General features: G+C 42.5%; 2 protein-coding genes across 2 annotated transcripts in view; one reads left to right on the top strand and one right to left on the bottom strand.

Moving 5' to 3' along the window:
• ERP44 (endoplasmic reticulum protein 44) overlaps positions 1–11,527 on the bottom strand; it is a 238,984-nt gene extending 227,457 nt beyond the window's left edge. Inside the window, exon 1 of the mRNA XM_030205130.1 lies at positions 11,345–11,527. Coding sequence (XP_030060990.1) covers positions 11,345–11,389 — 45 coding nt within the window. The 5' untranslated portion in view covers positions 11,390–11,527. The remainder of the gene's footprint in view (positions 1–11,344) is intronic.
• A 204-nt stretch (positions 11,528–11,731) lies between these two features.
• INVS (inversin) overlaps positions 11,732–25,442 on the top strand; it is a 522,371-nt gene continuing 508,660 nt past the window's right edge. The window contains exon 1 of the mRNA XM_030205118.1: positions 11,732–11,855. Within this exon, the coding sequence (XP_030060978.1) occupies positions 11,832–11,855 (24 nt within the window). The 5' untranslated portion in view covers positions 11,732–11,831. The remainder of the gene's footprint in view (positions 11,856–25,442) is intronic.

The following is a 25,442-nucleotide window of genomic DNA, read 5'->3' as shown; positions in this document are numbered from 1 at the left end:
GAATTGAGTCTAACAAAATAAAAATTAAGCACGAAATAACATGGAATGGATAGAAATTCCATGTGTGAAGGAAAACAGAATACTCACAGGGCATTAGGGAAGCTAGCAAATTTGGCAAAACTAAGAACAGATGATTTCAATTACCCCAATATCGACCGGATGTCATGTCAGGAAAGGCTATGGAGGTAAAATTCCTAGATGAAATAAATGACTGCTTCTGGATCATCTGGTCCAGGAACCGACAACAGGGGGAGCTATTTTAGATCTAGCCCTTAGTGGAATGCAGGATGAAAGGTAAAAGTGCTGGGTCCACTGGGAAACAGTGATCAAATTTGAGTTAATAACTGGGTTGAAGACACTAAGGAAATCTACTGTAGTAGAAATGGACATATTTTCTTGGACGCCCAGACGAAATGTATTCTATGGGGTAAAAAGAAGAGCAAATGACAGCCAGCATGGTTAAAAGGTGAAGTGAAGAGGCTATTGGAGCCAAAAGAATATCTTTCATGAAATAGAGGAAAAATGAATTCTTACTTGATAATTTTCTTTCCAGTAGTCCCAACAGATCAATCCAGAGACTTGTGGGTTGTGTCCCTCTACTAGCAGGTGGAGATAAAGAGAACCTCCGAGGTTTGCTATATGTGGACCTGTGCAGCCAGCTGAACCTCAGTATGAATGATACCAAAGCAGTGGAATGGAAACAATAGAAAACTCTCCTGACACTGTCAGACCAATTGCCCAACATACTTCCACCACTTCTATATTTATTTATTTTTTAATCAAACAAAGGAACATTCAGAACAACGGAACCCGAAAAAAACTAACCAACCGCAACAAAACCACAGACAGTAAACTCGGAGGGGGGGGGGGTCTGGATTGATCTGTTGGGACTAATGGAAAGAAAATTATCAAGTAAGAATTAATTTTTCCTTCCATGGCGTCCCACAGATCAATCCAGAGACTTGTGGGATGTACCCAAGCAGTCCTCAAGTAGGGCAGGATGCCCCCAACCCGGCAGAAATCACAGATGAGCCAAACATCGCATCTTGACGAGCTGCCACATCCACCCGATAATAACGAGTGAATGTATGGACCGAAGCCCATGTAGCTACCCTGCAGATATCTTCCAGAGAAACTGAACGGGACTCTGCATAGGAGGAAGCATGAGCTCACGTAGAATGCGCACGAACTTGCAAAGGGGCTTACTTGCCCAATGCCACGTATGCCGAAGAGAAGGCCCCCCGCAACCAAGAAAAGGCCTCCCGCAACCAACGGGCTATGGTGTCCTTGGACACCATATGACCCATCTTACTGCCTCCAAAAAGGAAGAAGAAATGGTCAGAAAGGCGAAATTCATTCGTCACCTCCAAATACCCGAGAAGAGCCCGTCTCACGTCGAGGCAGCGAACAGCCCGCAATTGCTCAGGGTAATCTTCCCGGCAGAAGGCCAGCAAATGCAGGGACTGTCCAAAGTGGAAACGAGAAACCTCCTTGGGCAAAAACGAAGGAACTGTCCTAATTGATACCTCCGCCTCCGTAAAACACAGGAAGGGGTCTCTGCAACTCTGAAATTCTCCGAGCGGAAGTAATGGCTACTAGGAAAATCGCCTTCAAAGTGAGATCCTTAATTGTAAGCCCCGATAAGGGTTCGAAAGGGAGGACACTGAAGTGCTTTGAGAACTAGATTAAGGTTCCAGGATGGCAGAACTGGCACGTGAGGAGGGCGCAAACGATTTACGCCCCTGAAAAAACGGACCACATCCGGGTGGGAGGCGATGAACGACCCCTGAAGCCGAGCTCTAAAACATGCCAGAGCTGCCACCTGCACCTTAAAAGAACTCAACGAGAGTGATTTTTGTACAGCCTCCTGAATTAACGTGAGGATAATCGATACTGAAGCCGAAGCCACTGACAATCCTGAACTCGCACACCACGAATTGAAAGTACACCACACCCTATAATAAGCTATCGAGATGGATCTTTTCCAAGCCTACAGCATCGTAGCGATAACCGCGTCCGGATACCCTTTTCTTCTCAACCTTGCCCTTTCAAGGGTCAGGCCGTAAGAGCAAAGGGGGAGGGATCCTTCATCGTGACTGGCCCCTGCAGCAGGAAACCGTGCTGCCTCAGTAGCAGAAAAGGATGATCGAACAGAAGCCTGATCACATCTGCGTACCAGAGTTGTCTGGGCCAATCTGGGGCCACTAGGATCACTCAACCGGGATGACTGGCAATGCGAGTCAGTAACCTGCCCACCATTGGCCACGGGGGAAAGGCATAGAGCAGGCCCCTGGGCCAAGGCTGAAGAAAGGCATTGATGCCTTCTAAGCCCAGCTCTCGTCCCCTGCTGAAGAAACGGGGGAACCTTCGTATTGAATGTGGTGACCATTAAGTCCATCTCTGGCATCCCTCAACGGCCAGTTATCTGATCGAAGGCCAAAGGGGAGAGCGTCCACTCCCCCGGCTCCAACTGGTGGCGACTGAGAAAGTCCACTTGCACATTCTGTGACCCCGCTATATGAGCCGCTGTCAAGAAAGAGAGATGAGTCTCTGCCCAACGGCAGATCAGAGCCACCTTGCACACTAGGGGTGCACTCCTGGTGCCCCCCTGATGGATTACGCAGGCGACCGCCATCACATTGTCCAAAATAACTCGAACTGGGCAACCGCGGAGAAGAGACAGAAACTCCCAAAGGGCCAGACGAATCGCCCGTAACTCCAAGTGGTTGATGGACCATGACGCCTCCGTCGAAGTTCAAACGTTCTGGGCCGTCTGTTGCAGGCAACAAGCCCCCCAGCCAGACAGTGACATATCCGTGGTCACTATCTTCCAGTCTGGGGTTGCCAGAGGAATGCCCGACACCAGATTCTTTTGAATGAACCACCTGTGCATGATTGTGTGAAGACGGGCCGAACATGGCACCCAAACCTCGTAATCCTCCGATAGCGGAGACCAACGGCTCAGAAGGTGACACTGCAGGGGGCGCATGTGAGCTCTGGTCCACTTTACTACGTCCAAGGTGGAGGCCATGGAACCTAGAACTTGTACATAGTCCCAAGCCCGCAGGTTCGGAGTTTGAAACAGCGCTCGTAACTGAGCCTGTAACCGCTGTGCTCGAGCTGAAGGAAGAAAAACTATCCCTGATCAGTTATCGAAGCACACCCCCAAGTATTCCAGCGTTTGGGAAGGCATTAGGCTGCACTTCGGGAAGTTGATCACCCAACCAAGCGACTGAAGCAACCCAACCATTTTGTCGGTTGCCCGCCGACTCTCCTCGAAAGAAGACGCCTACACAAGCCAGTCGTCTAGCTAGGGATGGACCTGAATCCCTTCCTTCCTGAGATACACCGCCACTACTACCAGGACCTTGGAAAAGGTCAGAGGCGCTGTGCCTAGGCCGAAGGGAATCGATTTGAATTGAAAATGACGACCAAGCACTGCAAAGCGAAGAAAGCGCCTGTGGGGAGGCCAGATTGGAATGTGTAAATAGGCCTCTGAGATCGAGAGAGGTCAAAAACTCCCCTGGCTGTACTGCTGCGATCACCGATCGGAGGGTTTCCATGTGGAAAAGCCGAACCCGTAAGGACCTGTTGACGCACTTAAGATCTAAGATGGGTCACTAAGAACCGCCTTTTTTGGCACCACAAAATAAATGGAGTATCGACCGCACCCTCTTTCTGCTGGGGGTACAGGCTGGACAGCACCCAGCCGTTGTAAGTTGAGGAGGGTGTGTTGAACGGCCCGCACCTTGGCAGGACATTTGCAAGGAGATTCCAGAAAAGAGTCTACTATCGGACGAGCCAATTCTAACTTGTAGCCGTCTCTGATAACCTCCAAGACCTATTCGTTGGATGTTACCCTGGTACACTCCACCAGGAATAGGGACAGTCTGCCCCCAATAACCGGCTGGATATGAACCAGGGCCCCATCATTGGGCGGACCTGGCTGCAGGCTGGCTTCTGTTACCAAAAAGGAAGGCCCGTCTGTCACCTCTAAAGGGCTGAGGCCTCTGAGAAGATCTTGCTCTCTGAAAAGAGGCCCCGCGACCTGGATGGTAACACAGTGTATCCCTAAACTTAGGTCTAGGTCCCGCCGGTCGTACAAACTTGGACCTGTCCTTTGGGAGGCGCTGGTCCTTCACAATCTGTTCTAAGTCTGTCCCAAACAAAAGCTTTCCCCTAAAAGGAACCCTTGCTAAACATGACTTAGAGGCCACGTCTGCAGCCCAATGCCGCAACCACAGCCAGTGGTGCACGGTGACTGCAAGGGAAACCTCCTTCGCCGAAGCCCTCAAAAGATCATAAAGAAGATCCCCAAAGAGGGCTAAACCGGACTCCAAGGCCGGCAAAACAGTCACAAGATCTTCCAGAGAGTAGGCTTTCTGTACCCATGATAAGCATGCCCACGCCGCATAGGAGCCACAAACTGAGGCCTGCAGGGAAAGGGCCGCTACTTCAAGAACAGCTTCAAGCAAGTCTCCAACTTACAATCCTGAGGGTCCTTGAGCGCCGTGCCACCCTCCACAGGGAGAGTGATTTTCTTAGTGACCGCTGTGATTAAGGAATCCACCGAAGTGACCTTCAGCAAGTCTAAGTCAGGAGTAGATAGCGTGTAAAGACGCGACCTAGCTCTAAGCAACTTTAAGCCCACTGTCCGGCGTATCCCACTGCACCGAAATAAGGATCTTCATGGCCTCATGCACATGAGAGGAACGAGGTGGGCATTTGGTGCCAGACATAAAAGAGGGCACCGGGCCTGTTCCCTCTGATGATTCAGGGAGGAAATGGCCAAAACCTCAAAAGCCCTAACAATCAGGGAGGGAAGTTCTTCCCTGTGAAAAAGGCGGGCAGTCGTCAGATCACCCCCTCCTCAGAGGGCAGGGTGACCTCATCTGCCAAATCCAATGATTCTGAGGGAGAGCCCGAAGACAAAACCGGGCCATCTGTGTCAGATAGTTCCTCGAGATCCAAAATCTCCACCCGGGAACGTTTTGGCAGGAAAGACAGAGGCTGCAGCAACCGAAGTTTGCTGAGGAAGAGACAGGGCTGCCTCAAGAGAAGCTCCTGATTCTTCAAAAGAAAGGCATTGTGCATTAAAAAAACTAAATCCAGGGAAAAAGGAACTGAAAGGGATTCCCCTGCTCCCTGTACATCGCTTCCCTCCATTGGAGCCTGTGCCACAGAAGCATGCCGCACCTCTTGTCTATCAACCGCCACGTGCGGAGCGGGTCGCACCCGAGAGGAAAAAAATGGTGCCTGCCAAAGCGAACTGCACTAACTGCCCCGAGGAAACTGCTGAAATAATCCCCTGCACTTCCGACTCACCGGACGCCTGTGGGGAACCCTCGTCGCGCTGAACACCCACTGCGGGCTGACGGCAGCAGGACTCATACTTCCCCGATGCTGCTCTCTAGCCACCACACCGGGAGCAGCGCTTAGCCACCTCAGAAGGTACTGACATACTCCACAAACACCTGCCCCAAAACTGACTCGGCAGAACGTCTAGTTCCTCCGTATGATTAAACAAAAACAAAGTCTCTTACCTTTTTTTTTTTTAAGTCAGGAGAGAAAGGAAACGCCCGATCAGGCCAACAGCCCCAGGCAACGGAGGAAAGGTAGGGGGAGACCGGGAGGGACCTGGCACCACCAGGTGTAAACCACAAGTTGCAAACAGCCACTCAACCCTGGTCTGTGCTAAACTAGGCCCAAAGGACACCAGTAGCCAGATCAAACCAGAGCTGCACACAGATGCTAGATAGAGAGAATACTGAGGTTCAGCTGGCTGCACAGGTCCACATATAGCAAACCTCGGAGGTTCTCTCTATCTCCATCTGCTGGTAGAGGGACACAACCCACAAGTCTCTGGATTGATCTGTGGGACGCCATGGAAAAAAGGATTTGAATGAAGAAAACAAGAAGCAGCAGTTTTGACAAGATAGATGCAAAGCACAGATAAAAAAGGCTAAAAGGAAATTTGACAATAAATTAACTGTAAAAGGTAAAAACTGCATAGTAACTTTTTTTTTAGGTTTATCAGAAGCAGAAAGCCTGTGAGGGAATCAGTGGGATTGTTACATTTTCAAGGAATAGAAAGGGGGCACTCAGGGAGTACATAGTGGAGAAACTGAATTAATTTTTTGTTTCACTGTTTACTGGAGAGGAAGTTCTACCTGTGCCAGAAATAGTTTTCGAGGGTGACGATATGAAGGAACTGAAACAACTCTCAATGAACATGGATGACGAACTGAGTCAAACTGACAAGCTAAAGAATAGTAAATCTGGTGTGTCTACCATCTGGACCGGACGGTAGACACACCAGAACTGAAAACACGAAACTGCTGATCTATTATTAATTATTTGTTAACTTGTTATTAAAATTGTTAGTGGTACCTGAAGATTGTTGTTACATTGGCTGCCTTCCAATTTTTAAAAAGGGTTCCAAGAATGATCCAGAAAATTACAGGCTGGTAAATGTGAAGTCAGTGCAAGGCAATATGATAGAAAGTATTATAAAGAATAAAATTTACCAAAAAAATAGACAAACATGGTTTCTTTCAAGTAATGAATTTTATGTTATTTATTTGGCATTTAAATCTGACATTTTCCAATTAAGATTGTTTCAATGTGGCTTACAATGATAATAAAATAGTTACATATTTGAGGTAGGAGAATTAGAGTGAAGAGTAGCGGTAGATTGCATGCTAACAAAACGACTGTTTTCTTCACGTATCTAATCGAGGTAGGGAAGAGTTAATTCGACTATAGCTGGAGTTATTTTGAGTCTTTGTAGAATAACGTTTTGAAGAAAAAAAAGCTTTGAAGCATTTCCAAAAGTTCAGGTAGTTATTCATGCTTCTTAATATGTGGATAAAGGTAAGCCAGTTGACATAGAGGCATATTTTCAAAGCACTTAGCCTCCCAAAGTTCCATAGAAACCTATGGAACTTAGCCTCCCAAAGTGCTTTGAAAATATGCCTCTTAGTTTACCTAGATTTTCAGAAAGCATTTGATAAGGTCTCTCATGAGAGACTCCTAAGAAAATTAGGGATAGGAGGTTAAAAGATATTAAAGAGGGTAGGGTTAAATGGCCATTTCTCTCAATAGAGAAAGATAAATAGTGGAATGCCCCAGGACTGGTAGTAGGACCGATGTTACTGACCATATTTATAAATGATCTTGGAACAGAAAAAATGAGTGAGGTGATTAAATTTTCAGATGACACAAAACTATTTAAAATGGTTAAATCACATGCGGACTGTGAGAAATTGCAGGAAGACCTTAGGAAATTGGAAGACCGGGCATCCAAATAGCAGATGAAATTTAAGGTGGACAAATGCAAAGTGATACACATTAAGAATAATCTAAATCATAGCTACTTGATGTTAGGTTCTACACTATGAAGTGGTGGTCAAAAAAGCAAATACAATGTTAGGAATTATTAGGAAAGGGACAAAAGGGACAAAATAAGACAAAGAACATTATAATGCCTCTGTATCACTCCATAGTGCGATCTCATCCCGAGTACTGTGTGCAATTCTGATTGCCATATCTTGAAAAAGGTATAGCAGAATTTTAAAAAAGGTACAAAAAAGGGCGACCAAATGATAAAGGAGATGGAACTCCTCTCATAAGAGGATAGGCTTAAGAGGTTACAGCTCTTCAGCTTGGAGAAGAGACAGTTGAAGGGAGATATGATAGAGAGCTACAAAATTCTGAGTGGAGTACAGCAGGTGGATGTGAATCCACTGTTTGCTCTTTTAAATAGTACAAAAACAAGAGAATTCTTCATGAAGTTACATGGTAAAAACAAATAGGAGAAAATATTTTTTTCAGTCAATTAATAGTTGAGATCTGGAACGCTTTGCTGATGTAGTAACAGTTGTTGAATGTCTGGGTTTAAGAAAGGTTTGGACAAGTTCCAGCAGGAAAGTCCATAAACTGCTATTAAGATCACCACGGGGAAAGCCACTTCTTGTACCTAAGGTTGGCAGCATGGAATCTTGCTACTCTTTGGGATTCTGCCAGGTACTTGTGTCCTGGACTGCTACTGCTGGAAACAGGATACTGGGCCAGATAGACCATCAGTCTGACCCAGTATGACTATTCTTATGATTGTCTAGTTTTCTAGAGTGGAGGAGTGGCCTAGTGGTTAGGGTGGTGGACTTTGGTCCTGGGGAACTGAGGAACTGCAATTCTCCATCTATGTCCAGGAACTCTCCATTCTCTCCTGCCGTCTCCTCCATCCACCCATATCCTTCAAATTTCCTCTCTCCCCTGCCCCCATTCATTCATCCATGTCCCTATAACAAGAGAGATGATGAGAGACAGATTTCTTCTTCGATACTTCTCTTCAAGAAGGGTGAAATCTAATAGAAAGTAATCAGACCATGGAACTACTGTAATTGTGTTAAAAGACAGAGTAGCACACTCCTTAAGAGCTGTAGTGGATGCTAACAAATCCAGTTGATGGCCTTTATCATGTGTGTAGGAGCATTAAACAATCACTGTAAACCAACTGCTTCTAAAAAGACTATTTCTAAATGAAGGTTAAGGTCATCAAGTAAAAAAAAAAGTAAAATCATAGCTCACAAAATATTTAGCAAGAACCTAATAAAATCTACCCTCTGCATCAGACCATTTTCCCGGATGGATATAACCTAACACACAACACTATATTACTACAGAAAGAAAACAAAGTACAGCATGTTGGCATTACATAGGAAGAAGTCAAGGGCATTGCTGCCATCTGAAAATTGTTGAAAACTTGCTTCCCTATGTGCCTACTGGCACAGATGGACCCAAGCCTAAGTAAGTAAATGGATAAACACCTTTTTTTAATATTTTTGCATTGGGATGTTTTATTGGTTAAAACTTAAAATCAGAAGCCATGGTTGTATGTTATTGGCAGGTATTCACATGCAGTATACAGCTAAAGTTACTAACATGTGTCCATGCCATTAATACACTTCGGGCCATGTTTACTAAGCTGTGCTAGCATTTTTAACACACGCTAAACGCTAGAGTCGCCCATATCTTCCTATGGGCAACTTAGTGTTTAGCGCATGCTACTCATTAGTACATGCTAAAAACACTAACATGCCCTTAATGCTGCTTAGTAAACAGGGCCCTTTATTAGTAACGAGGTCCCATTGTATAGAATGCGATCTGTTGGAAAATATAATGCTAATAACATTAGCATTCACTAATATAGTAACATCACTCTAGCTGACAGTGAAATATCCAACTCGAGGCAAACGCATGTATAAATAAAACAATATATACCAAGCCTTCTCAACCCTCACCAGTCAAGCATTCAGGATATACATGAGATACATTTGCTTGCATTGGAGATTCATTGTCTGCAAATCTCTCACACATACAACTGTATGTGGTAATCATGAAAACCTCACTGGCTACATGTACCTCCAAGTACAGTGTTGAGCAGCACTGGCAAACTACAGGCAGACTAACATACTAGGGTTGTCAACTATAGAGTGGCCAAGTTACCCAATTCCAAGAGGCAGATTTCTTGGCCGGTTCTGATTTTGAACTCATATCCCAAAGTAGTGTAGCATTTGTAGCCTCTGATCCTACCCACTGAAATCAGTGCAACATATCGTTTATCATTTAAAATGTAATATACTGCCCAGCCACAGATGATGGATGTTTACAATAAAAGACAAGCAAAATATCAGAAAGGAATTTCATAAAATCATAATAGGAAAGAGCTAATAGACATCCTAGAAAAAAAAATAAAAAATATATGAATTGCATTGCATTAGTCATCCACGAGTCGGTATGTCATCCATGCGTCGGTATATCCTCCACGCCTCTTCAGGTTGAATGCCAAAAAACAGAGAAAAGTGAGTCTTTAACAGAAATTTAAATCTTGTCTAATTCATTTCATCACAAATATATTTTGAAAGCCTATTTCAGAGAACTAGAGCCAACCAAAAACAATGCACTTACAAGTGTGGACTCCCATCACACACTAAAAATGTGTGGTAAAACCATTCTATGGCCCTGCAACAATCTGACGGCCCTAACGGGTGTGTAAGGGATAGCTAGAATACTTAGGTAAGGTGGCAAGCAATTCATTTGTAAGCGATCATAAGGTCTTTAAAATTAATTCTAAATTGAACAGGCAACTAATGATATTTCTTGGAGAGGAGTAATATGATCATACTTACAAATGTTTCCAAGTACCCTGAGTGCTGCATATTACTGTACGACGTTGTCACATAATCCATATTCCCATAATCCAGGAAGGAGATTAATAATGAATATAAAGCATGTAAGGCCAATTCATTCAATAAATATTTCACCAAACATATTTGATGTAAAGTATACTCCTTTTCATTAGTGATGATACTTGATCATTTTAAGAAAGATTATAATCAAAAAGTACTCCTAAATAAGAAAAGCTATCCACTACAGGTATAGGAAGCCAAACAATATGGGTGTCAATGTAAGGTCAGTTTCCATTTCATTTATTAGGATTTATTTACCGCCTTTTTGAAGGAATTCACTCAAGGCGGTGTACAGTAAGAATAGATCAAATATGAGCAATAGGCAATTACAGCAGTAAAAATATTCAAGTAACAATACAAAATGTGGCAATACTTGTAATGACAACACAATACGTAATAGAACATTATAATTCCATGGTATGTTATCCTAAAATTTATATTTTTACCAATATTTAATACTTAAGCCACCTTGAGATGGCATCCAAATAGGGATCTGGTACAGCACAATCATGGGAATATTAGAAATCCAAGGCTGGCCTAAAATCTCCCCTCCTAGAATCCAGCTCTGCAACTGGCTCCAGCTTCATTTAAAATATTGATCCAGTCCATGGTTTACTCCACAGCAGGCAGAGTCCCATAGCCTGGCTTTTCTTACAGAACTGATAAATCAGAGCTACAGGTTTTTGCATAGAATGAGTTAATCCCAGAACTGTGTCTTTACACACACTCGCTATGGAAAGGGGCAAGACTAGGAAGGACACATGTATACAGAACCTTTCTTTCCCCCCACATCCGGGTACAACATTGCCGGTCCTACGAGACAATTCCGGGTTCCAGACCAATCACGTTCAGCCACAACAGAATATTTCCTCAACCGGCGCCCTAAAGCCCAGAGCCGGCACGGGAGCGTCAGAAACCCTAGCGAGCTAACAACTTTAAAATTTGCTCAACATGGAAAAGCAGGCAAAGAGGGGGAGCCTCATATTTGTGTTTTGTAATCCCTCCTCCACAAATTAGAGAAAGGATGAAAGGATCTCCTGGCCCTTGGTCAGCGCTTGCTTCGAAGATGGGAACGTGATGAAAAAGTCACTCACCAACAGTAGCAAAACACAGTTGGGATCTAATAAGGAGAGGAACATTGCTGAAGCCTTGCTCCAAGTTGATAGTAATGATGCTGCCGTCGTCGTTGTTATTCCTACACTCCCGGTTTCAAGACAGCAGAACTAGGCGGAGAGAAAGAATGGAGTGAGGGAGGGCTCTCTGTCTGAATCACACGCTTCCGGGTTTCACAAGTTGCTATGGGAGTTGTGGTCTTGCAGCTCCGAGATTGCTCTGACCATGTAAACTTGAAAGACTACCTATCCCAAAGTACAATGCCAGACCAGGGCCTTCCGATTACTTATGGCTATTTCGAGGCGACACGGCGAGTGCCTCTGAAATCCCGCCTCCTGACCAAACTACAATTCCCAGAATCCCCGAGGTGTAAGAAAGTTTCTGCTTGTAGCAACTCTGTGAAGTAAAATTTAATTTGCAGGGGGATTATCCCCCCCCCCCCACCCCATAGTTAATAAATCTTTGGAAATGACGTTTTCCGCGCCTCCAAAGGTAAGAGAAATAAATGGTAATAGTTCCTTTCTGTTTTATAGACTATATATACCGTCGCCTCTTCTTCCCACTAGAGTGTCTCTTGTGGGCGCTATATAGGCGCTGCTGGTACCTGTTGGTTTCCCCTGAGCCGCTCCAGTGCGCGAGACACATAAGAGTCAAACCAAAGGAGTACGCATGGCAATGACGTGGCTCTCATGCTGATTACTTCTTACATTAGTAACGATTAAAATGATCTCGGTATTACTGTAGATCTCACAAAAACTGTTTCTGGGAACGGGTATGATTTTAGTGATGTGTAAATGGACGATCTCTGCCATTTTAGTCATAGGAGCTGCCTGAATGCGCACGGAAATTTCTAAGGGCTATTCTGTATAGAACAAATTGTTGAAGTTTGAGGTGCCCGTGTACTTGGCACAAGTCTGTATGGTGAGCGAATGCGTGAAATGAGTCGTGGCCTCTGGTAGAGAAGTTACGTAGGGCCTAGATAAAAGGAATTACTGTTTTCGAAAAATGTTTTAAGACAAGTACTACTACTACTACTATTTAGCATTTCTATAGCGCTACAAAGCGTACGCAGCGCTTCACAAACATAGAAGAAAGACAGTCTCTGCTCAAAGAGCTTACAATCTAATAGACAAAAATAAAGAAAGCAAATCAATTAATGTGGGGGAGTGGTTACAAGTCAAAAGCAATGTTAAAGTAACTGGTAGACTGGCGGGAGACCAGAGAATCAGCTCAATCAGACACTTTTAGCAACTTTGTAACTTAAGAGACTGATGTGCATAGCACTTTACAGGTACAGTGGGATTCGTTCATTTTACAATTACTGCTACCAATACCCCTTTCTTGTAGACCTCCTACCACCTATTGGTCTAGACACCTGTCCAAAATTGACCCACACTCTTATCTCTTCTTTCCTATTCCCCTCTATACATGGCAAAGATGCTCTTGACTTGGACGGTCAAGTAGATTTCTTTCATCAAGCCTGTCAGAGGCAGTAGATCAAATTTCACTTCTAAAGGAATTCGCTTCTAGCTCGAGATCCTAACAACTGTGGTGGTATGCAGGACTTAGATTAGCCAAGAAACAACTTCGGAAAAAGCGTGGCTGAAGAAAGTCAAAGTCTCCGACAGACCTTCATGCCTGTAAAGTAAAACTGAAAGACTACAACTACCAGCTACAAAAGGCGAAATCTCATCCTGTAGAATGACTAAAAACGGGCCCAAACTTAACCAAAGAAATATTCTCTATTTTCCACAACCTGGCCTTCTCCCCAGCTGCAAATAGAAGTTTTTCAACTTGCCTGATACAGACTCACTCTCTCTTTTTTTTTTCTCCTCCAAAGTTCAGACCTTGGTTGACTCCTTGCCATCACCTTCTCTACTTTCGCTGCTCCCTCAGCTTTCTCTATCCATGAGTGGATCTCGCATATGGTCCTCCTTTCAGGTTCAGACACGTCATACTCTTTCAAAAGCTATGGCTCAAATGAAACGTACATATTGCATTTTAGATCCATTTCCATCTACATGGCTGTAGACTCCTGAGCTCAATTTACTACTGCAAATCTTATCTTTAATCAACTTGAGTCTTTCTTCTGGCTGTGTGCCAAACTTATGGAAAAATGCTCTTGTGAAACCTATACTCAAAAAAACCTTCCTTTGACCCTCATCTATCATCCAATTATCAGCCAGTCTCCAATCTATGCTACCTTTCCAAAGTCTTGGAGCATATAGTTTTTGCACAACTATCGCTCTTTTCTGAGAAATCACTAGCCCTTCATCAGAAACAATTTGGTTTAGGTCGTATCGCAGTACTGAGACAGTCCTTGCAGCAGTACTGAATGAGATCTATACCTGACTAGATAACCACATGATTGTTCTTGCCATCTCCCTCAATCTCTCCGCAATTTTCGATCTAGTTGATCATTCGCTTCTGATTTATTGTCTTTCCTGCACAGTCCTTTCGTGGTTTTCATCTTTTCTCAAAGATAGATCCTTTACAGTTACCACTCCTTCCTCAATCGCACCTAGTCGCTCTTTAAAACGAGGTGTACCCCAGGGCTCTGTTCTCGCTTCTGTTCTCTTTAACCTACTCCTGAGCCCCTTGCTACTGTTATTCAGTTCACTGTGGTGGTTTTTTTTTTCACTTCTGTGTGGACGGTATTCTTCTTTACCCAACTGATCCTTTCCGTCCTAGCCTAGGTCCTTTAAATGACTGTTTAAGCCTTATTTCCGGCTGGTTGATCGACCACAGGCTTGTACTCAAGAAAGAAAAATCAATTTGTTGCTGGTTCACAGGAGGATTGTCAGTTCCAAAAACACCATTAAACATCTATGGATCTTTCCAACTGGTGGAGTCCTTCCGCTACCTGGGAGTAATTTTTGACACCCACCTGACGTTTTCCCTCCAAATCTCCAACGTCTGCAAGTCAGGGTTTTTCACTCTCGGGCAACTTCGCTTGGTCTGCCATTACTTCCCCACTGACATTTTTCACTTCCTTATTCTTGCACTACTGACTTCTCGCTTAGACTATTGTAATATCATGTGTCTGGGCTGTACACATTTCAATCTAAAAAGGTTTCAGTCACTTCAAAACATGTCAGTTAGGTTGCTCTGTCATGCACAATGTAGGGACCATGTCTCTCCACTCCTTCAGAAGTTTCATTGTTACCTATTCATCAGCGGATTATTTTCAAACTATTGACCCTTACTTTTAAAGCCCATAGAGTAGGGTTCCCTCTTTATTTGAACACACTCACTATTCCTTATTCGTCTCCACGTCTCCTTTGCTCTTTAAATGACCACTGACTTGTTTTACCAGGCCCTAAGTTTGCTCAAGTGGAGTTTACCAGAAATTGTCCCTTCTTTTATGCTGCACCCTCTTTTTGGAACTCACTTCCTCTTCATATCTGTGCCAAAACTTTATTTAAAGCTTTTAAACCTGCATTAAAGGCCTGGCTTTATGCACAAGCCTTTGAAACCACCTCAATATATTCTTCTACGTGAAGTGGACACTCCTGTTCCCCCTAGAAAAATGCACACTAAGGTAGTATGTTATACCATTTAGCTCCTTATTAGTTTGCCTGTGGAGGAGTAGCCTAGTAGTTAGTGCTGCAGACTTTGATCCTGGGGAACTGGGTTCAATTCCCACTACAGCTCTTTGTGACTCTGGGTAAGTCACTTAACCCTCCATTGCCCCAGGTACAAATAAGTACCTGTATATACTATGTAAACCGCTTTGAATGTAGTTGCAAAAAACACAGAAAGGTGGTATATCAAGTCCCATTTCCTCATTTTCCTTCTACTCCTTGTTTTAATAGTGTGTTGGCTTTGCCAGTATATGCAATCTTTCCTATCCAGAATGTAGTTCTTTCCCATCTTCCAGCTTCTATATTTTTATGTACTTTGTAAACCGCTGTGACCTGCTAGTTAGCTACAGCAGTATAGCAAATTTTTAATAAACCATAAAAGAATTCCTAGAACGTATGTACAGAACTGCCAAGGGGGCCCAATTTTTGACAGGGAGATTTTAGTATAGCTCTCAGCCCCGCTCCACTCTCTGACACACCTCAATCCCACAGCGATTCCAGAAAATACCTTATTTACACCAGTGACAGTAGGTATGTGTTAAAGGAAGTGTTTCATTGCACTCTATTACACCCTTATCCAGCATCTATTTTCCCCAGGGGCATAACACATGGGGGCCTTAGCCCTCTACTTTGGACTTAAGCCTCCTCCGAAATTGCGACACCTGTTGAATCACTAGCAGAAATTCCCAAGCCCCACCAGCCAAAGAGGTCCACTGCCTGAGTCCCGTATCGTGCTATTTGAGCAGTACGGAAGTCAGCTGCTTGCTTCAGCCACTGATGCTTGCGCTCCTGCACATGCTCAGTTCTGTTGAAAATGGAAAATAAGATGATACCTTTTTATTAGACTAGCCTAATACATTTTTTGATTAGCTTTCAGAGACCTCAGACCTCCTGCTTCAAGTCAGGACAATATACTGCTGTTATGATCTCCTCCTCTGACCTGAGGAAGGAAGGGTTGGTCTCTGAAAGCTAGTCAAAATATATTAAAATTAGTCCAATATAAAGATATCACCTTATTTACCATTTGGTGTTTGTTTATATTAACTTTTATTAACACAGCTAACATATTAATTACTTTGTACTAAATTAAAAATAAAATTATTTTTTCTACCTGTGTTGTCTGGCAATTTTCTTTTTCTAAGCCTGTTGGTCTCATTCGCTGATTTCTGCTTTCCTTCGTCTTCTGCCGTCATCTACTACGTTACTATCTTCTCCTAACTCTCGTGCCAGGGTTTCCTGTCCATTTATCATTTTTTTCTCCTTTTTCTTTCATGTTTCTTCAATTTATTTTCTGCCTTTCTGTCCAGATTTAATTCATTCTTACTATCCAGTCTTTAATTTTCCTCTTTTTACTTTGTCTTCCTACAGCTTTTTATCTTTCCCTCACCTTGGTTCTCCCGTATCCCCTTCCTCTTATTCTCCAGTCTTTCACTAACTCTATCCTTTCCCCCTTTCCATTCATCATCTTTCTTCATCCTTCCTCCCAGTGTCATCCTCTCTCTCCCCTTCCTCCCATCCAGCGTCTCCCCCTTTTTCTCTTTCCATCCTTTCAGTGTCTCCCCTTTCTCTTTCTCCTTCCATCCAGTGCCTCCCCTCTTTCTCTCTGCAGCCTTCCATCTAGCGTCTCCCCTCTTTCTCTCTTCATCCTATCTAGTGTCTCCCTTCAATCTGTTCACATCCTTCTAGCTTCTCTTTCTCTCTCCATCCTTCCAATCAGTGCTAGATTAAGGCATAAGCTAAACAAGCTACTGCTTAGGGCCTCACAAAATTTCAGAACTTTTTTGGCTTTTAGAATTTTATGTGGCTTTTTATGTGCAGAGCTGACATCAACAGATGAAACAAAATTAATGAAATTCACTTTAAATACCTTGCTATTAAATAATTAAAAGGCATATATATGTTTTCAGTTTTCTTCTTGGCGACTCAAGGTCCTCCTGTTTTGGTATGGAGTATGCACCTTTGTGAGACCTTCTGGTGTAACTTTTTAACAAGGGGCCTCCAAGCTTTATATAACTTAAGGCATCACCAAGTCTAACTCCAGTACAGTGTCTCCCCATCCTTCTGTCCAGCATCTTCTTTACCCCTTTTCCATTCAGTGTGTCCTCTCTTTCTCTCATTAGAACTACAGGGATAAATCAAAATACTAATACCAGAACCATAAACTATAACTCAAATTTCTGTTACTGGTAATACATTTATAGAATATGCAAAACTTTTATTCATACTGCTACAAACAATTGCATTTAAAATCCACTATCAAACTAAGGAGATGAAATGAGGGAATCTGATACACTAAAGATAATCTCATAAACCGGTGGTGGGTGGCGGGGCTAGGGCTGGGCAGACTTCTACGGTCTGTGCCCTGAAAATGGCAGATCAAATCAAGGTCAGGTATACACATAAAATAGCACATATGTTTATCTTGTTGGGCAGACTGGATGGACCGTGCAGGTCTTTCTCTGCCGTCATCTACTATGTTACTATGATCTCTTAAGCACAGTCTATAACATCAATGTCATCGTCCACAAAAATGTTCCCGAATCAGTGAAAATCAAATTGTTAGTGCTTCCAAATTTAATATCTTGAAATAGTTTGAAAGAAGCCAAAATATTATCATTTGTTCAGGGATATCCAAAAGAAAACCTCTTTGATCAGGGCTATATCAGGATGCCTTTTAAAAGGAGGGGGTGATATCTCTCACAGACTTTTTCATTTATCCATGATCAAGGAGGTTTGCTTTTCGACAAGAACAAATGATAATATTTTGGTTTCTTTCAAGCTATTTCAAGATATTGAATTTGGAAGCACTAACAGTTTGATCTTCATTGATTTTGGGAACATTTTTATACACTATGACATTGCTGTTATAGATTGTGCTTAGGTCTTAAGAGATCAATTTATGAGATTATCTTTAGTGCATCAGATTCCCTCATTTCATCTCTCTCTCCCCTCTCACATCCACCATCTCCTCTTCTATCCATCATGCCCCTCCCCCCTTCCATCTGGTATCTTTTCTCCCTGCTGCTTCTCTTGCTAAGCATCAGCAGCAAACTAAGAAGAAACAGGCAAGGGTCTCAGTGTTCAGGCATATGCTGTCAGCTCTGCCGGTCGCCTATCCCAAAACATGAATTGATGTCAGTATGGTGTGCAGCGCTGCGTATGCCTTGTAGCGCTATAGAAATGATAAGTAGTAGTAGAGGACTGAGGACTGGCAGAGCCGACAGCACACACCTGAACACTGCAGCCTTTCATTTGCTTCTTGGTTTGTTGCTGCTGCTCGTCAGGAGTGGCAGTGGCTAAGTGGGAAATGTTTCTGCTATGGCGGGAGAACGGGAGACTTGGCAGGTCTGTATGTAGTGTATTTTTAATGAAAAATTGAAGGATTATGATATTGCTTCGATCAAAAGTCTAAATGCAATGCAAAATCATCATCTTGTTAGCTGCTCTGCTTTATCTTTCACACTTTCCAACTTCATACTATCTCAAGAGCAAATATGTTCATTTTAGTACATTTTAACCCCACCCCCATGTCATTTTAAAAAGCAGATGATACAAAAAGGCCAGTTACTGTGGTCTAAGTTAGAAAGGCTATATACCAGCTGTAAGCCATAGAAACTGTGTTAAATTGGTTGATTTTTAGAATTTTTTGGATAGTCGATCATATCTTTTGCCAGAAAGTATTAATACATGAACAGTTGAAAATCGTATGAGCTAAGATGCCATCATTTTGCATACAATGCCAGCAAAGTTTGGTATTGGCAATGTTAGCCCTCCATCTTCTAACCAGAATCCATATTGCCCTATGGGCTAGAAAATATAGAGACTGGGATAGGCTAACTGATTGTGTAGGTCTGTTGACCTTATACCAAAGGTATTCCCAGTTTACACTTTGATCAGTAATTTCCAGATCTTGTTCCCAGACTTTTGTAAATTCAAGATGTTCATGAAAAGAGAAATTATTAAGAAATTTGTAGATGAGTGAGACAAACTTGCCTTCCACTAATAATTTTTTACTTAAATCATAAATAGGTTTCTTTTAAGTTCAAAATTTATGGAGTTCTTTTTTATTGTTTGTATAAGGCATAGCCAATTAAAGTATTGATTTTTAGGTAAGTTATATTTTTGTGAAAGTTCTTCAAAATGTAGAAAAGGATGCCGCCACTTTTGTAGAGAAGGCCAGACGAATTTCATATTTAATATAAACAGTTTACTCATTTGTTTAGTGTACAAGCTGATTACCATCAATAGGGGTAGTCAGGAAGCATTTCTATACTCAAAGCATATCTACACACACAAGCAATATACAGCAAGCTTAAGGCAAATCAAAAATGCTATAGACAGACAAAGAAAAATTCAAAAATGCTTACTTATTTCTTTGTTCCACTCTCCTTATAATCTTCTCCTGATATCACGTGCTTGCAGGCTGTACCATACCATAAATCCTACAGCAGAACATATGCTGCATCTGGTTCCCATTATCCCACAGACTTTCTGGAGCCTGCCTTTGGCTGATGTGGGCCTCATGTCTCAGGAGATTTAGTTTAGTGTTGAAACAGCTTGTTCTGCATGATCTTTGAAGCTTTCCACTTCTATTATTTTATGCTTTTATTCAACATTTTTATGCTTTTATTCAACATCCTCCCTTTTGAGGACTGATTGTTTCAGGCCTCAAACATCTGTTTCAGCTCCAGTCTGTTTCCTTACCTCCCTTCTAAATCTCCTCCCCCTTGTTATTTATGATATGCTGTGCCTGCAAGCTCTGCCTTTTCATCATCTTTATCATACATCTTTCAATATTTCTGCTGACATTTTAAAGTTCTATTCATTCTTGATTTCAGTTATCATTATCATTTTAAAAGCATCCTGGCACATCTTTGCAAACATGCTAATACACATGTTACACAGCATTAAACAGATTCAATTGTACTAGGGTACAAAATTTATATCTCTTGAGGTATATAATTTATAGGACAGTGAGCTTCATCACAGGGGAATACACTGTCATTCATTCTTACTTTTCATTAGCTGATGTGGCATTAAAAATTACACAAATTAAAAGCATAACATTCATTGAATCAGTTGTTACAACATTCTGCGTGTAAGTGCACTTTATCAGGGGAATGTGTTCAGTTGTCATACTATTAATCAGACACCAACATGATGTCTGTGGGTACTTGTCCATAAGCAATATAAATAGTCTCATTTGTCCAATGAAGGTTTTCATCATCCCTTACACAGGTATTATTGGGATAACGGTGCCCACCCAACTTTATCATTGTAGTCCCATATATCATAGCTGGCAAGGACAAGGATGATGTCAGTCAGTGGGCACATATGATACAATCAGTCAAATTCAACATCTTGGCCGCTGCAACAAGTCTATTATCATATGTGTTCATTGTCCATTAACAAACAACAACAGTCCAATACCATCATGTTTATTCTTTGTCCATTTCAGTATTATTGATTCGTCGAATATCTGCTAAATGTATCCAAGAAGTATGACCTTCCAGACGGGCAGCAGTCTGAGTAAGGGCCGTGATAGCAAAAGGTCCTACATACACAGGATCCTTCCATGTTTTATGTGTAAAGTTCTTTCGTAGTACTAAATCACCTACTTTAAAAGCACAAACATCATTAGTAGTCCCTGCCTGTGATGCTACATTTGTTCGGATCATATCACTTGTCAGGTTCAACATAGGTTGTAGCTTTTGCCAGTACTGAGCTGTGCTATCAGTACTTGCTGTCTGCATCGGGAAGAAATGACGTCCTGTCTGAATTTGGAATGGGGTCAATTTAGTACGCCCATTAGGTTGGGCCCTTATAACCATCAAAGCTAATGGTAACAAATCAAGCCAGGTATATGGTTTACCTGCTGTTTCCTTGTTTAAAGCCTTCAGTAATACTCTCAATTTAGTTTTTAAAATACCATTGTAGCGCTCCACCAAACCATTGGAGGTGGGGCGATACACTGATACTTTTCTGTGTGTTAAACCCATAATCGTTTCCATTTCTTTCAAAACACTGTTATTAAAATGTGTCCCGTTATCAGAAATTATTCTAGACGGACACCCATGTCTTGGCATAATATGAGTTACCAGGCATTGTACCACTTCATGTGCTGTCTCCCTTTTACATGGAAATGCTTCTATCCACCTTGAAAAAGCATCCACCCAAACTAACAAATACCTTTTTCCCTGCACTGGAACAATCATATCAGTGAAATCCATATACCATTCTTTTGCTGGGCCTTCTGGTATTGGAAGTGTCCCAGGTGATATTTTAGGACCTCGTTTAGGTATGTTAATATTGCATACCATGCAATTTTGCACAACCTGTTGAATCAGGTTATCAATTTTTAAAGTCCAAAATCTTTGCTCAAATTGTTGCCTCATTGTTTCCTTATTCCAATGCATGGTTGCATGCCACTCAGCCAATACCTTAATCACCTGACTCATTGGCATGCAAGGTAATCCTTCTTCTGCATTAAACCATTCACTTCCCAATTTCATACATCCTCTCTTCAACCATTTTTCACTTTCCTGTCCCTCTGGCTGCCACATTTCAATCTTATCTACATTCGTAAGTGGCCCTTCCTGTGTCTGTCTAGTATTATACAAAATCTTTTCACTTTGCTTAACCACCTCCGTTGCTGCTGCATCAGCCATTGCATTACCTAGTGCCTCAAAGGTTGGCCTTTCAGTGTGGGCCGGGGTCCACACAACTGCAGTTTTTCTACCTTCACGTTCCCTTTTTGCCAAAATTTCAAACAGCAATTTCCAATATGTGTAATGTTGTAAATTTTTACCTGCACTGGTTATCATCCCCCTACGTTGCCATTTTAATATATGATACTGTAGTGAACTTGCAACGTAACCACTATCAGTATATATAGTGACATTTTGAGTCATATCAGTGTGTTGTAAGGCTGTAATAACGGCTAAAAGTTCAGCATGCTGTGCAGTCTGATCAGGAGGGGTTTTATATTGTACTTGCATTATCTTTCTTAGATTCTCATCTACCTGCACGCAGGCAAAGCCTGCAACAGTCCTTTCACAAGCTCCATCTGTAAACCATATTAATCCATCAGATAAGGGTTCAAAAGTAAGACAGTGAAATGTAGGGATTTCTATAGTATCAATCTCACCCTCTAAATTGACAGGAAAAAGCAGATCTATCTTATTTCTCTGTTCTTTAGTTAATGGTATTATTCTTATATCTTGTCCTAAAAGTACTGCTTGATATTTTCCAAATCTAGTGGCTGTCAATGCCGTCTGGCTAGGGCTCAACAGCGTTTTAATCGTGTGGTTAGTATGTATTACAATAGGAACAAAAGGCATTTGTGCTCTCCATTTACCTACTGCTGCCACAATAGCTGTCAGTAACTTTGGTATTTCTTTCATTCCCTTCTCCACATGATTAAAAGAGCCTGACAAAAAAGCTACTGGTGCATTTACTTCATTGTTTTGATTAATCATAGCTGCCCAACTATTTCCCATGTCTTTTACCCACAAATGCACAGGTGATTGGATATCTATTACTGCTAACGGTCCTGGGGATAACAAATCCCTCACAATCTTAGCCAATATTATCTTATCCTGCTCTTCCAATACAATTAATGTATTCTTTGGTGTGGCTGCGGGCAGTTTCAAATGTTTATAAAGTCTCATTACTTTTTGTGTATAATTTGGTATCCATTGTCTGCAGTAATTTAACATTCCCAAAACAGCACGTAACTGGGTAACTGTTTGCGGTACCGGAGTCTCATTTAAAATAGATATAACTTCCGGTATAATGACCTTATGTTCTGCTGAAACATTTTGTCCTAAAAAGGTGACAGTAGACTGAGCTATAACACATTTTTCCTTGTTACATTTATATCCTAACTCTCCTAATAACAAAAATAATTTTCTAGTCCAATCTAGGCATTCTGCTTCAGTCTCAGCAGACAGTAGAATATCATCTACATAGACAAACAATGACACTGTGTCAGGCAATTGACTCCTGAAATCTTTTAAATCCATCATTAGTTGTTTTGAGAATACCGTTGGACTATCAGTAAAGCCTTGAGGCATCCTAGTCCACCTGTATGCCTCATTCTGTACTATAAATGACGTCAAATCCCTAGACTCTGGATGAAGAGGTATTGAAAAGAATGCATTAGACAAGTCAATAACAGTGTTATATGCATATATATTCTGGGTATGCAAAAGAGTAGCAGGATTTGCACAAATCGGAAATTGATTTTTTGTAACCTCATTTAGCTCTCTTAAATCATGTACTATCCTTACATTGTTTTCTCCTTTTGGGACCGGAAACAATGGGGTATTATACGGGGATACTGAAGGTTCAATAATACCACATTTCAATAATTTACCAATGTGTTCCAGGGTTTTGGATACTAATTTAGGTCGTATGGGGTAAGGGTCTTGCTTCGGCCCCTTTGCCCCTTCTATTAATTCTATCTTATGGGGTTTTGCATTTACGGCTAGTCCATATGGTGACTCACTTGTACTCCAAATATGTTGCGGTAATTCTTCCATAACCCTTACTTTATTTTCATTATTCAACTGCTGGACCATGGTGAGCAAACTTGGTATTTCTTTATTTCCAAAATCTAAACACAATCCTAATTGAGACAATAAGTCTCTACCACACAAATTTACTGGGCAATCAGGTGCCACTAAGAAGGGTACCACAGCCTCCCTTGAACCGTGCGGTTGGCATTCCAATCGCACCAGAGTCGGTTCTGTTAGCCTTTTTCTTTGTTCTATCCCCGTAAATCCCACTGTTGTTCTATACTGATTTGAAAGTTTAACTCCCTGTGGTTTTGCACACAACATAGAGGTACTCGCCCCTGTATCTATCAAAAATCTCACAGGAGTTCCATATTTTCCAATTGTCAATGTAATAAAGGGCTCCCTTGTGTCTAACCTGAAAATCATTCCCTCTTCCTGACACGGGTTTGCTTCCAGTCAATAGCATTGGTCTGGAATATTCTGCCAAGTTGGAAAGGCATTCACAGTACCCTGTCTCTGTACTGCAGCCCCTGGTCCCTGTGACTGCGTCGCCGGCTGCTGTATTGCAGTCTGCGGGGCACTCGCAGGTATCCCTACTACTTGTGGCATTAATCCTTGCTGCGTCTGCATTTGTACTTGGGGCATTCCTGCATTCTGATAACATTCTGAAGCATAGTGACCATATTGCTGACAAATCATATTGTTCAGAGGTTATTAGAGATTTTAAATCACCTCTTTCCCTATTAGCCCTACACACAAAACTAGCTAGGACTGTGACTAATTCAAGCCAGATGATCTCTTAACACTGCAGGAATCATGTTTTGGGTACGCGCTGGGCCACTTTTTACTGCGGCTGGGAAAAGGCCAATTTCCATAGCATCCCACAGAGACTTGTGGGTTATGTCCCTCTACCAGCAGGTGGAGATAGAGAGAACTTCAGATGTTTACTATATGTGGCCATGTGCAGTCACCGTAACTTTAGTATTCTCTCTATCTAGCAGGTGGATGGTCATATCTGTGCAGCTCTGGATTGATTGGCTCCTGGCCTGGTCCCCTGGGTCTAGTCAAGCTTCTGGGGTCTGAGGTGTCCTGGGACTTGGGTGCACACCTGGTGGTGCCAGGTCCCTCCCTTCCTCCCCCATCAACCCCTCCTCTCTGCCTGATTGGGGTTTGTGGTTCTCACTCTTCTGACTTTAAAAGGAGTCTGAGGTTTCTTTTGCTCCGGCGTCCTCTCCAGCCTTTAAAAAAAAACCAAAAACGTTTGAGCACTGTTTAAAAAAAAAAAAATCTCCTCAGACTGATTTGTCCAGCGTGACAAGCTCATGCTGGTTTGCAGTACTGGCTGAATGGTGTGAGGACCGACTTGGCATGCGACAGAGGTTCCCGAGGGGGTGAGTAGTGATTATCCTATCTGCGCCGGTGGGGCAGAGCAAAAGCGGCTGCCAGTGTGGGAGCCACTGGGCTGCTGCAGTTTCCCATGCTGGAGATCCACTGTACAGCCCAACTCTGTGCAGCGGTATGCTTCTTCCCTCCCAGCTCGATTTGGTGGGCGCAGGGCAGTTGTTGGGTGTGTGTGCACGCTTGAGAGCGCCATCTTTCTTGCCACTCCACATAGTAATGCTGAAGCCCCTGCTCTGCCCTGGGGCCTGATTTGCTTGCGAGTCAGTCAGTTTTATATGTAGGCTTTTCAGAAATGTGACTGGGAAACTGGGATGGATCATTCCCATTTTCTTCGTATTTGGTATTTAAGGGCTTCTGAGAAAGGAGGCCTGGGGCGGTTTGCAGACTCCTGTGGGAGCCCTCGAGTCTCCCGCAACCTTCTAGGGGTGAGGTCAGAGACCCATTAGACCCTTGCAGCTGTTCTGTGGCAGCAAGAGCCCTAAGCGTCAGCTTGGAAAGTACTGACTATCTTAAAGTCTTCTGGTAGAGATGCCTGTGCTTCACTAGGTGATTTACACTAAGTATATTTCTGGACC

The sequence above is a fragment of the Microcaecilia unicolor genome, chromosome 1 (assembly GCF_901765095.1).
Source record: "Microcaecilia unicolor chromosome 1, aMicUni1.1, whole genome shotgun sequence".
Taxonomy (NCBI): Eukaryota; Metazoa; Chordata; class Amphibia; order Gymnophiona; family Siphonopidae; genus Microcaecilia; species Microcaecilia unicolor.
Note: the sequence above shows the minus strand (reverse complement) of the source record. Positions and strands in the feature narration are given on the sequence as shown.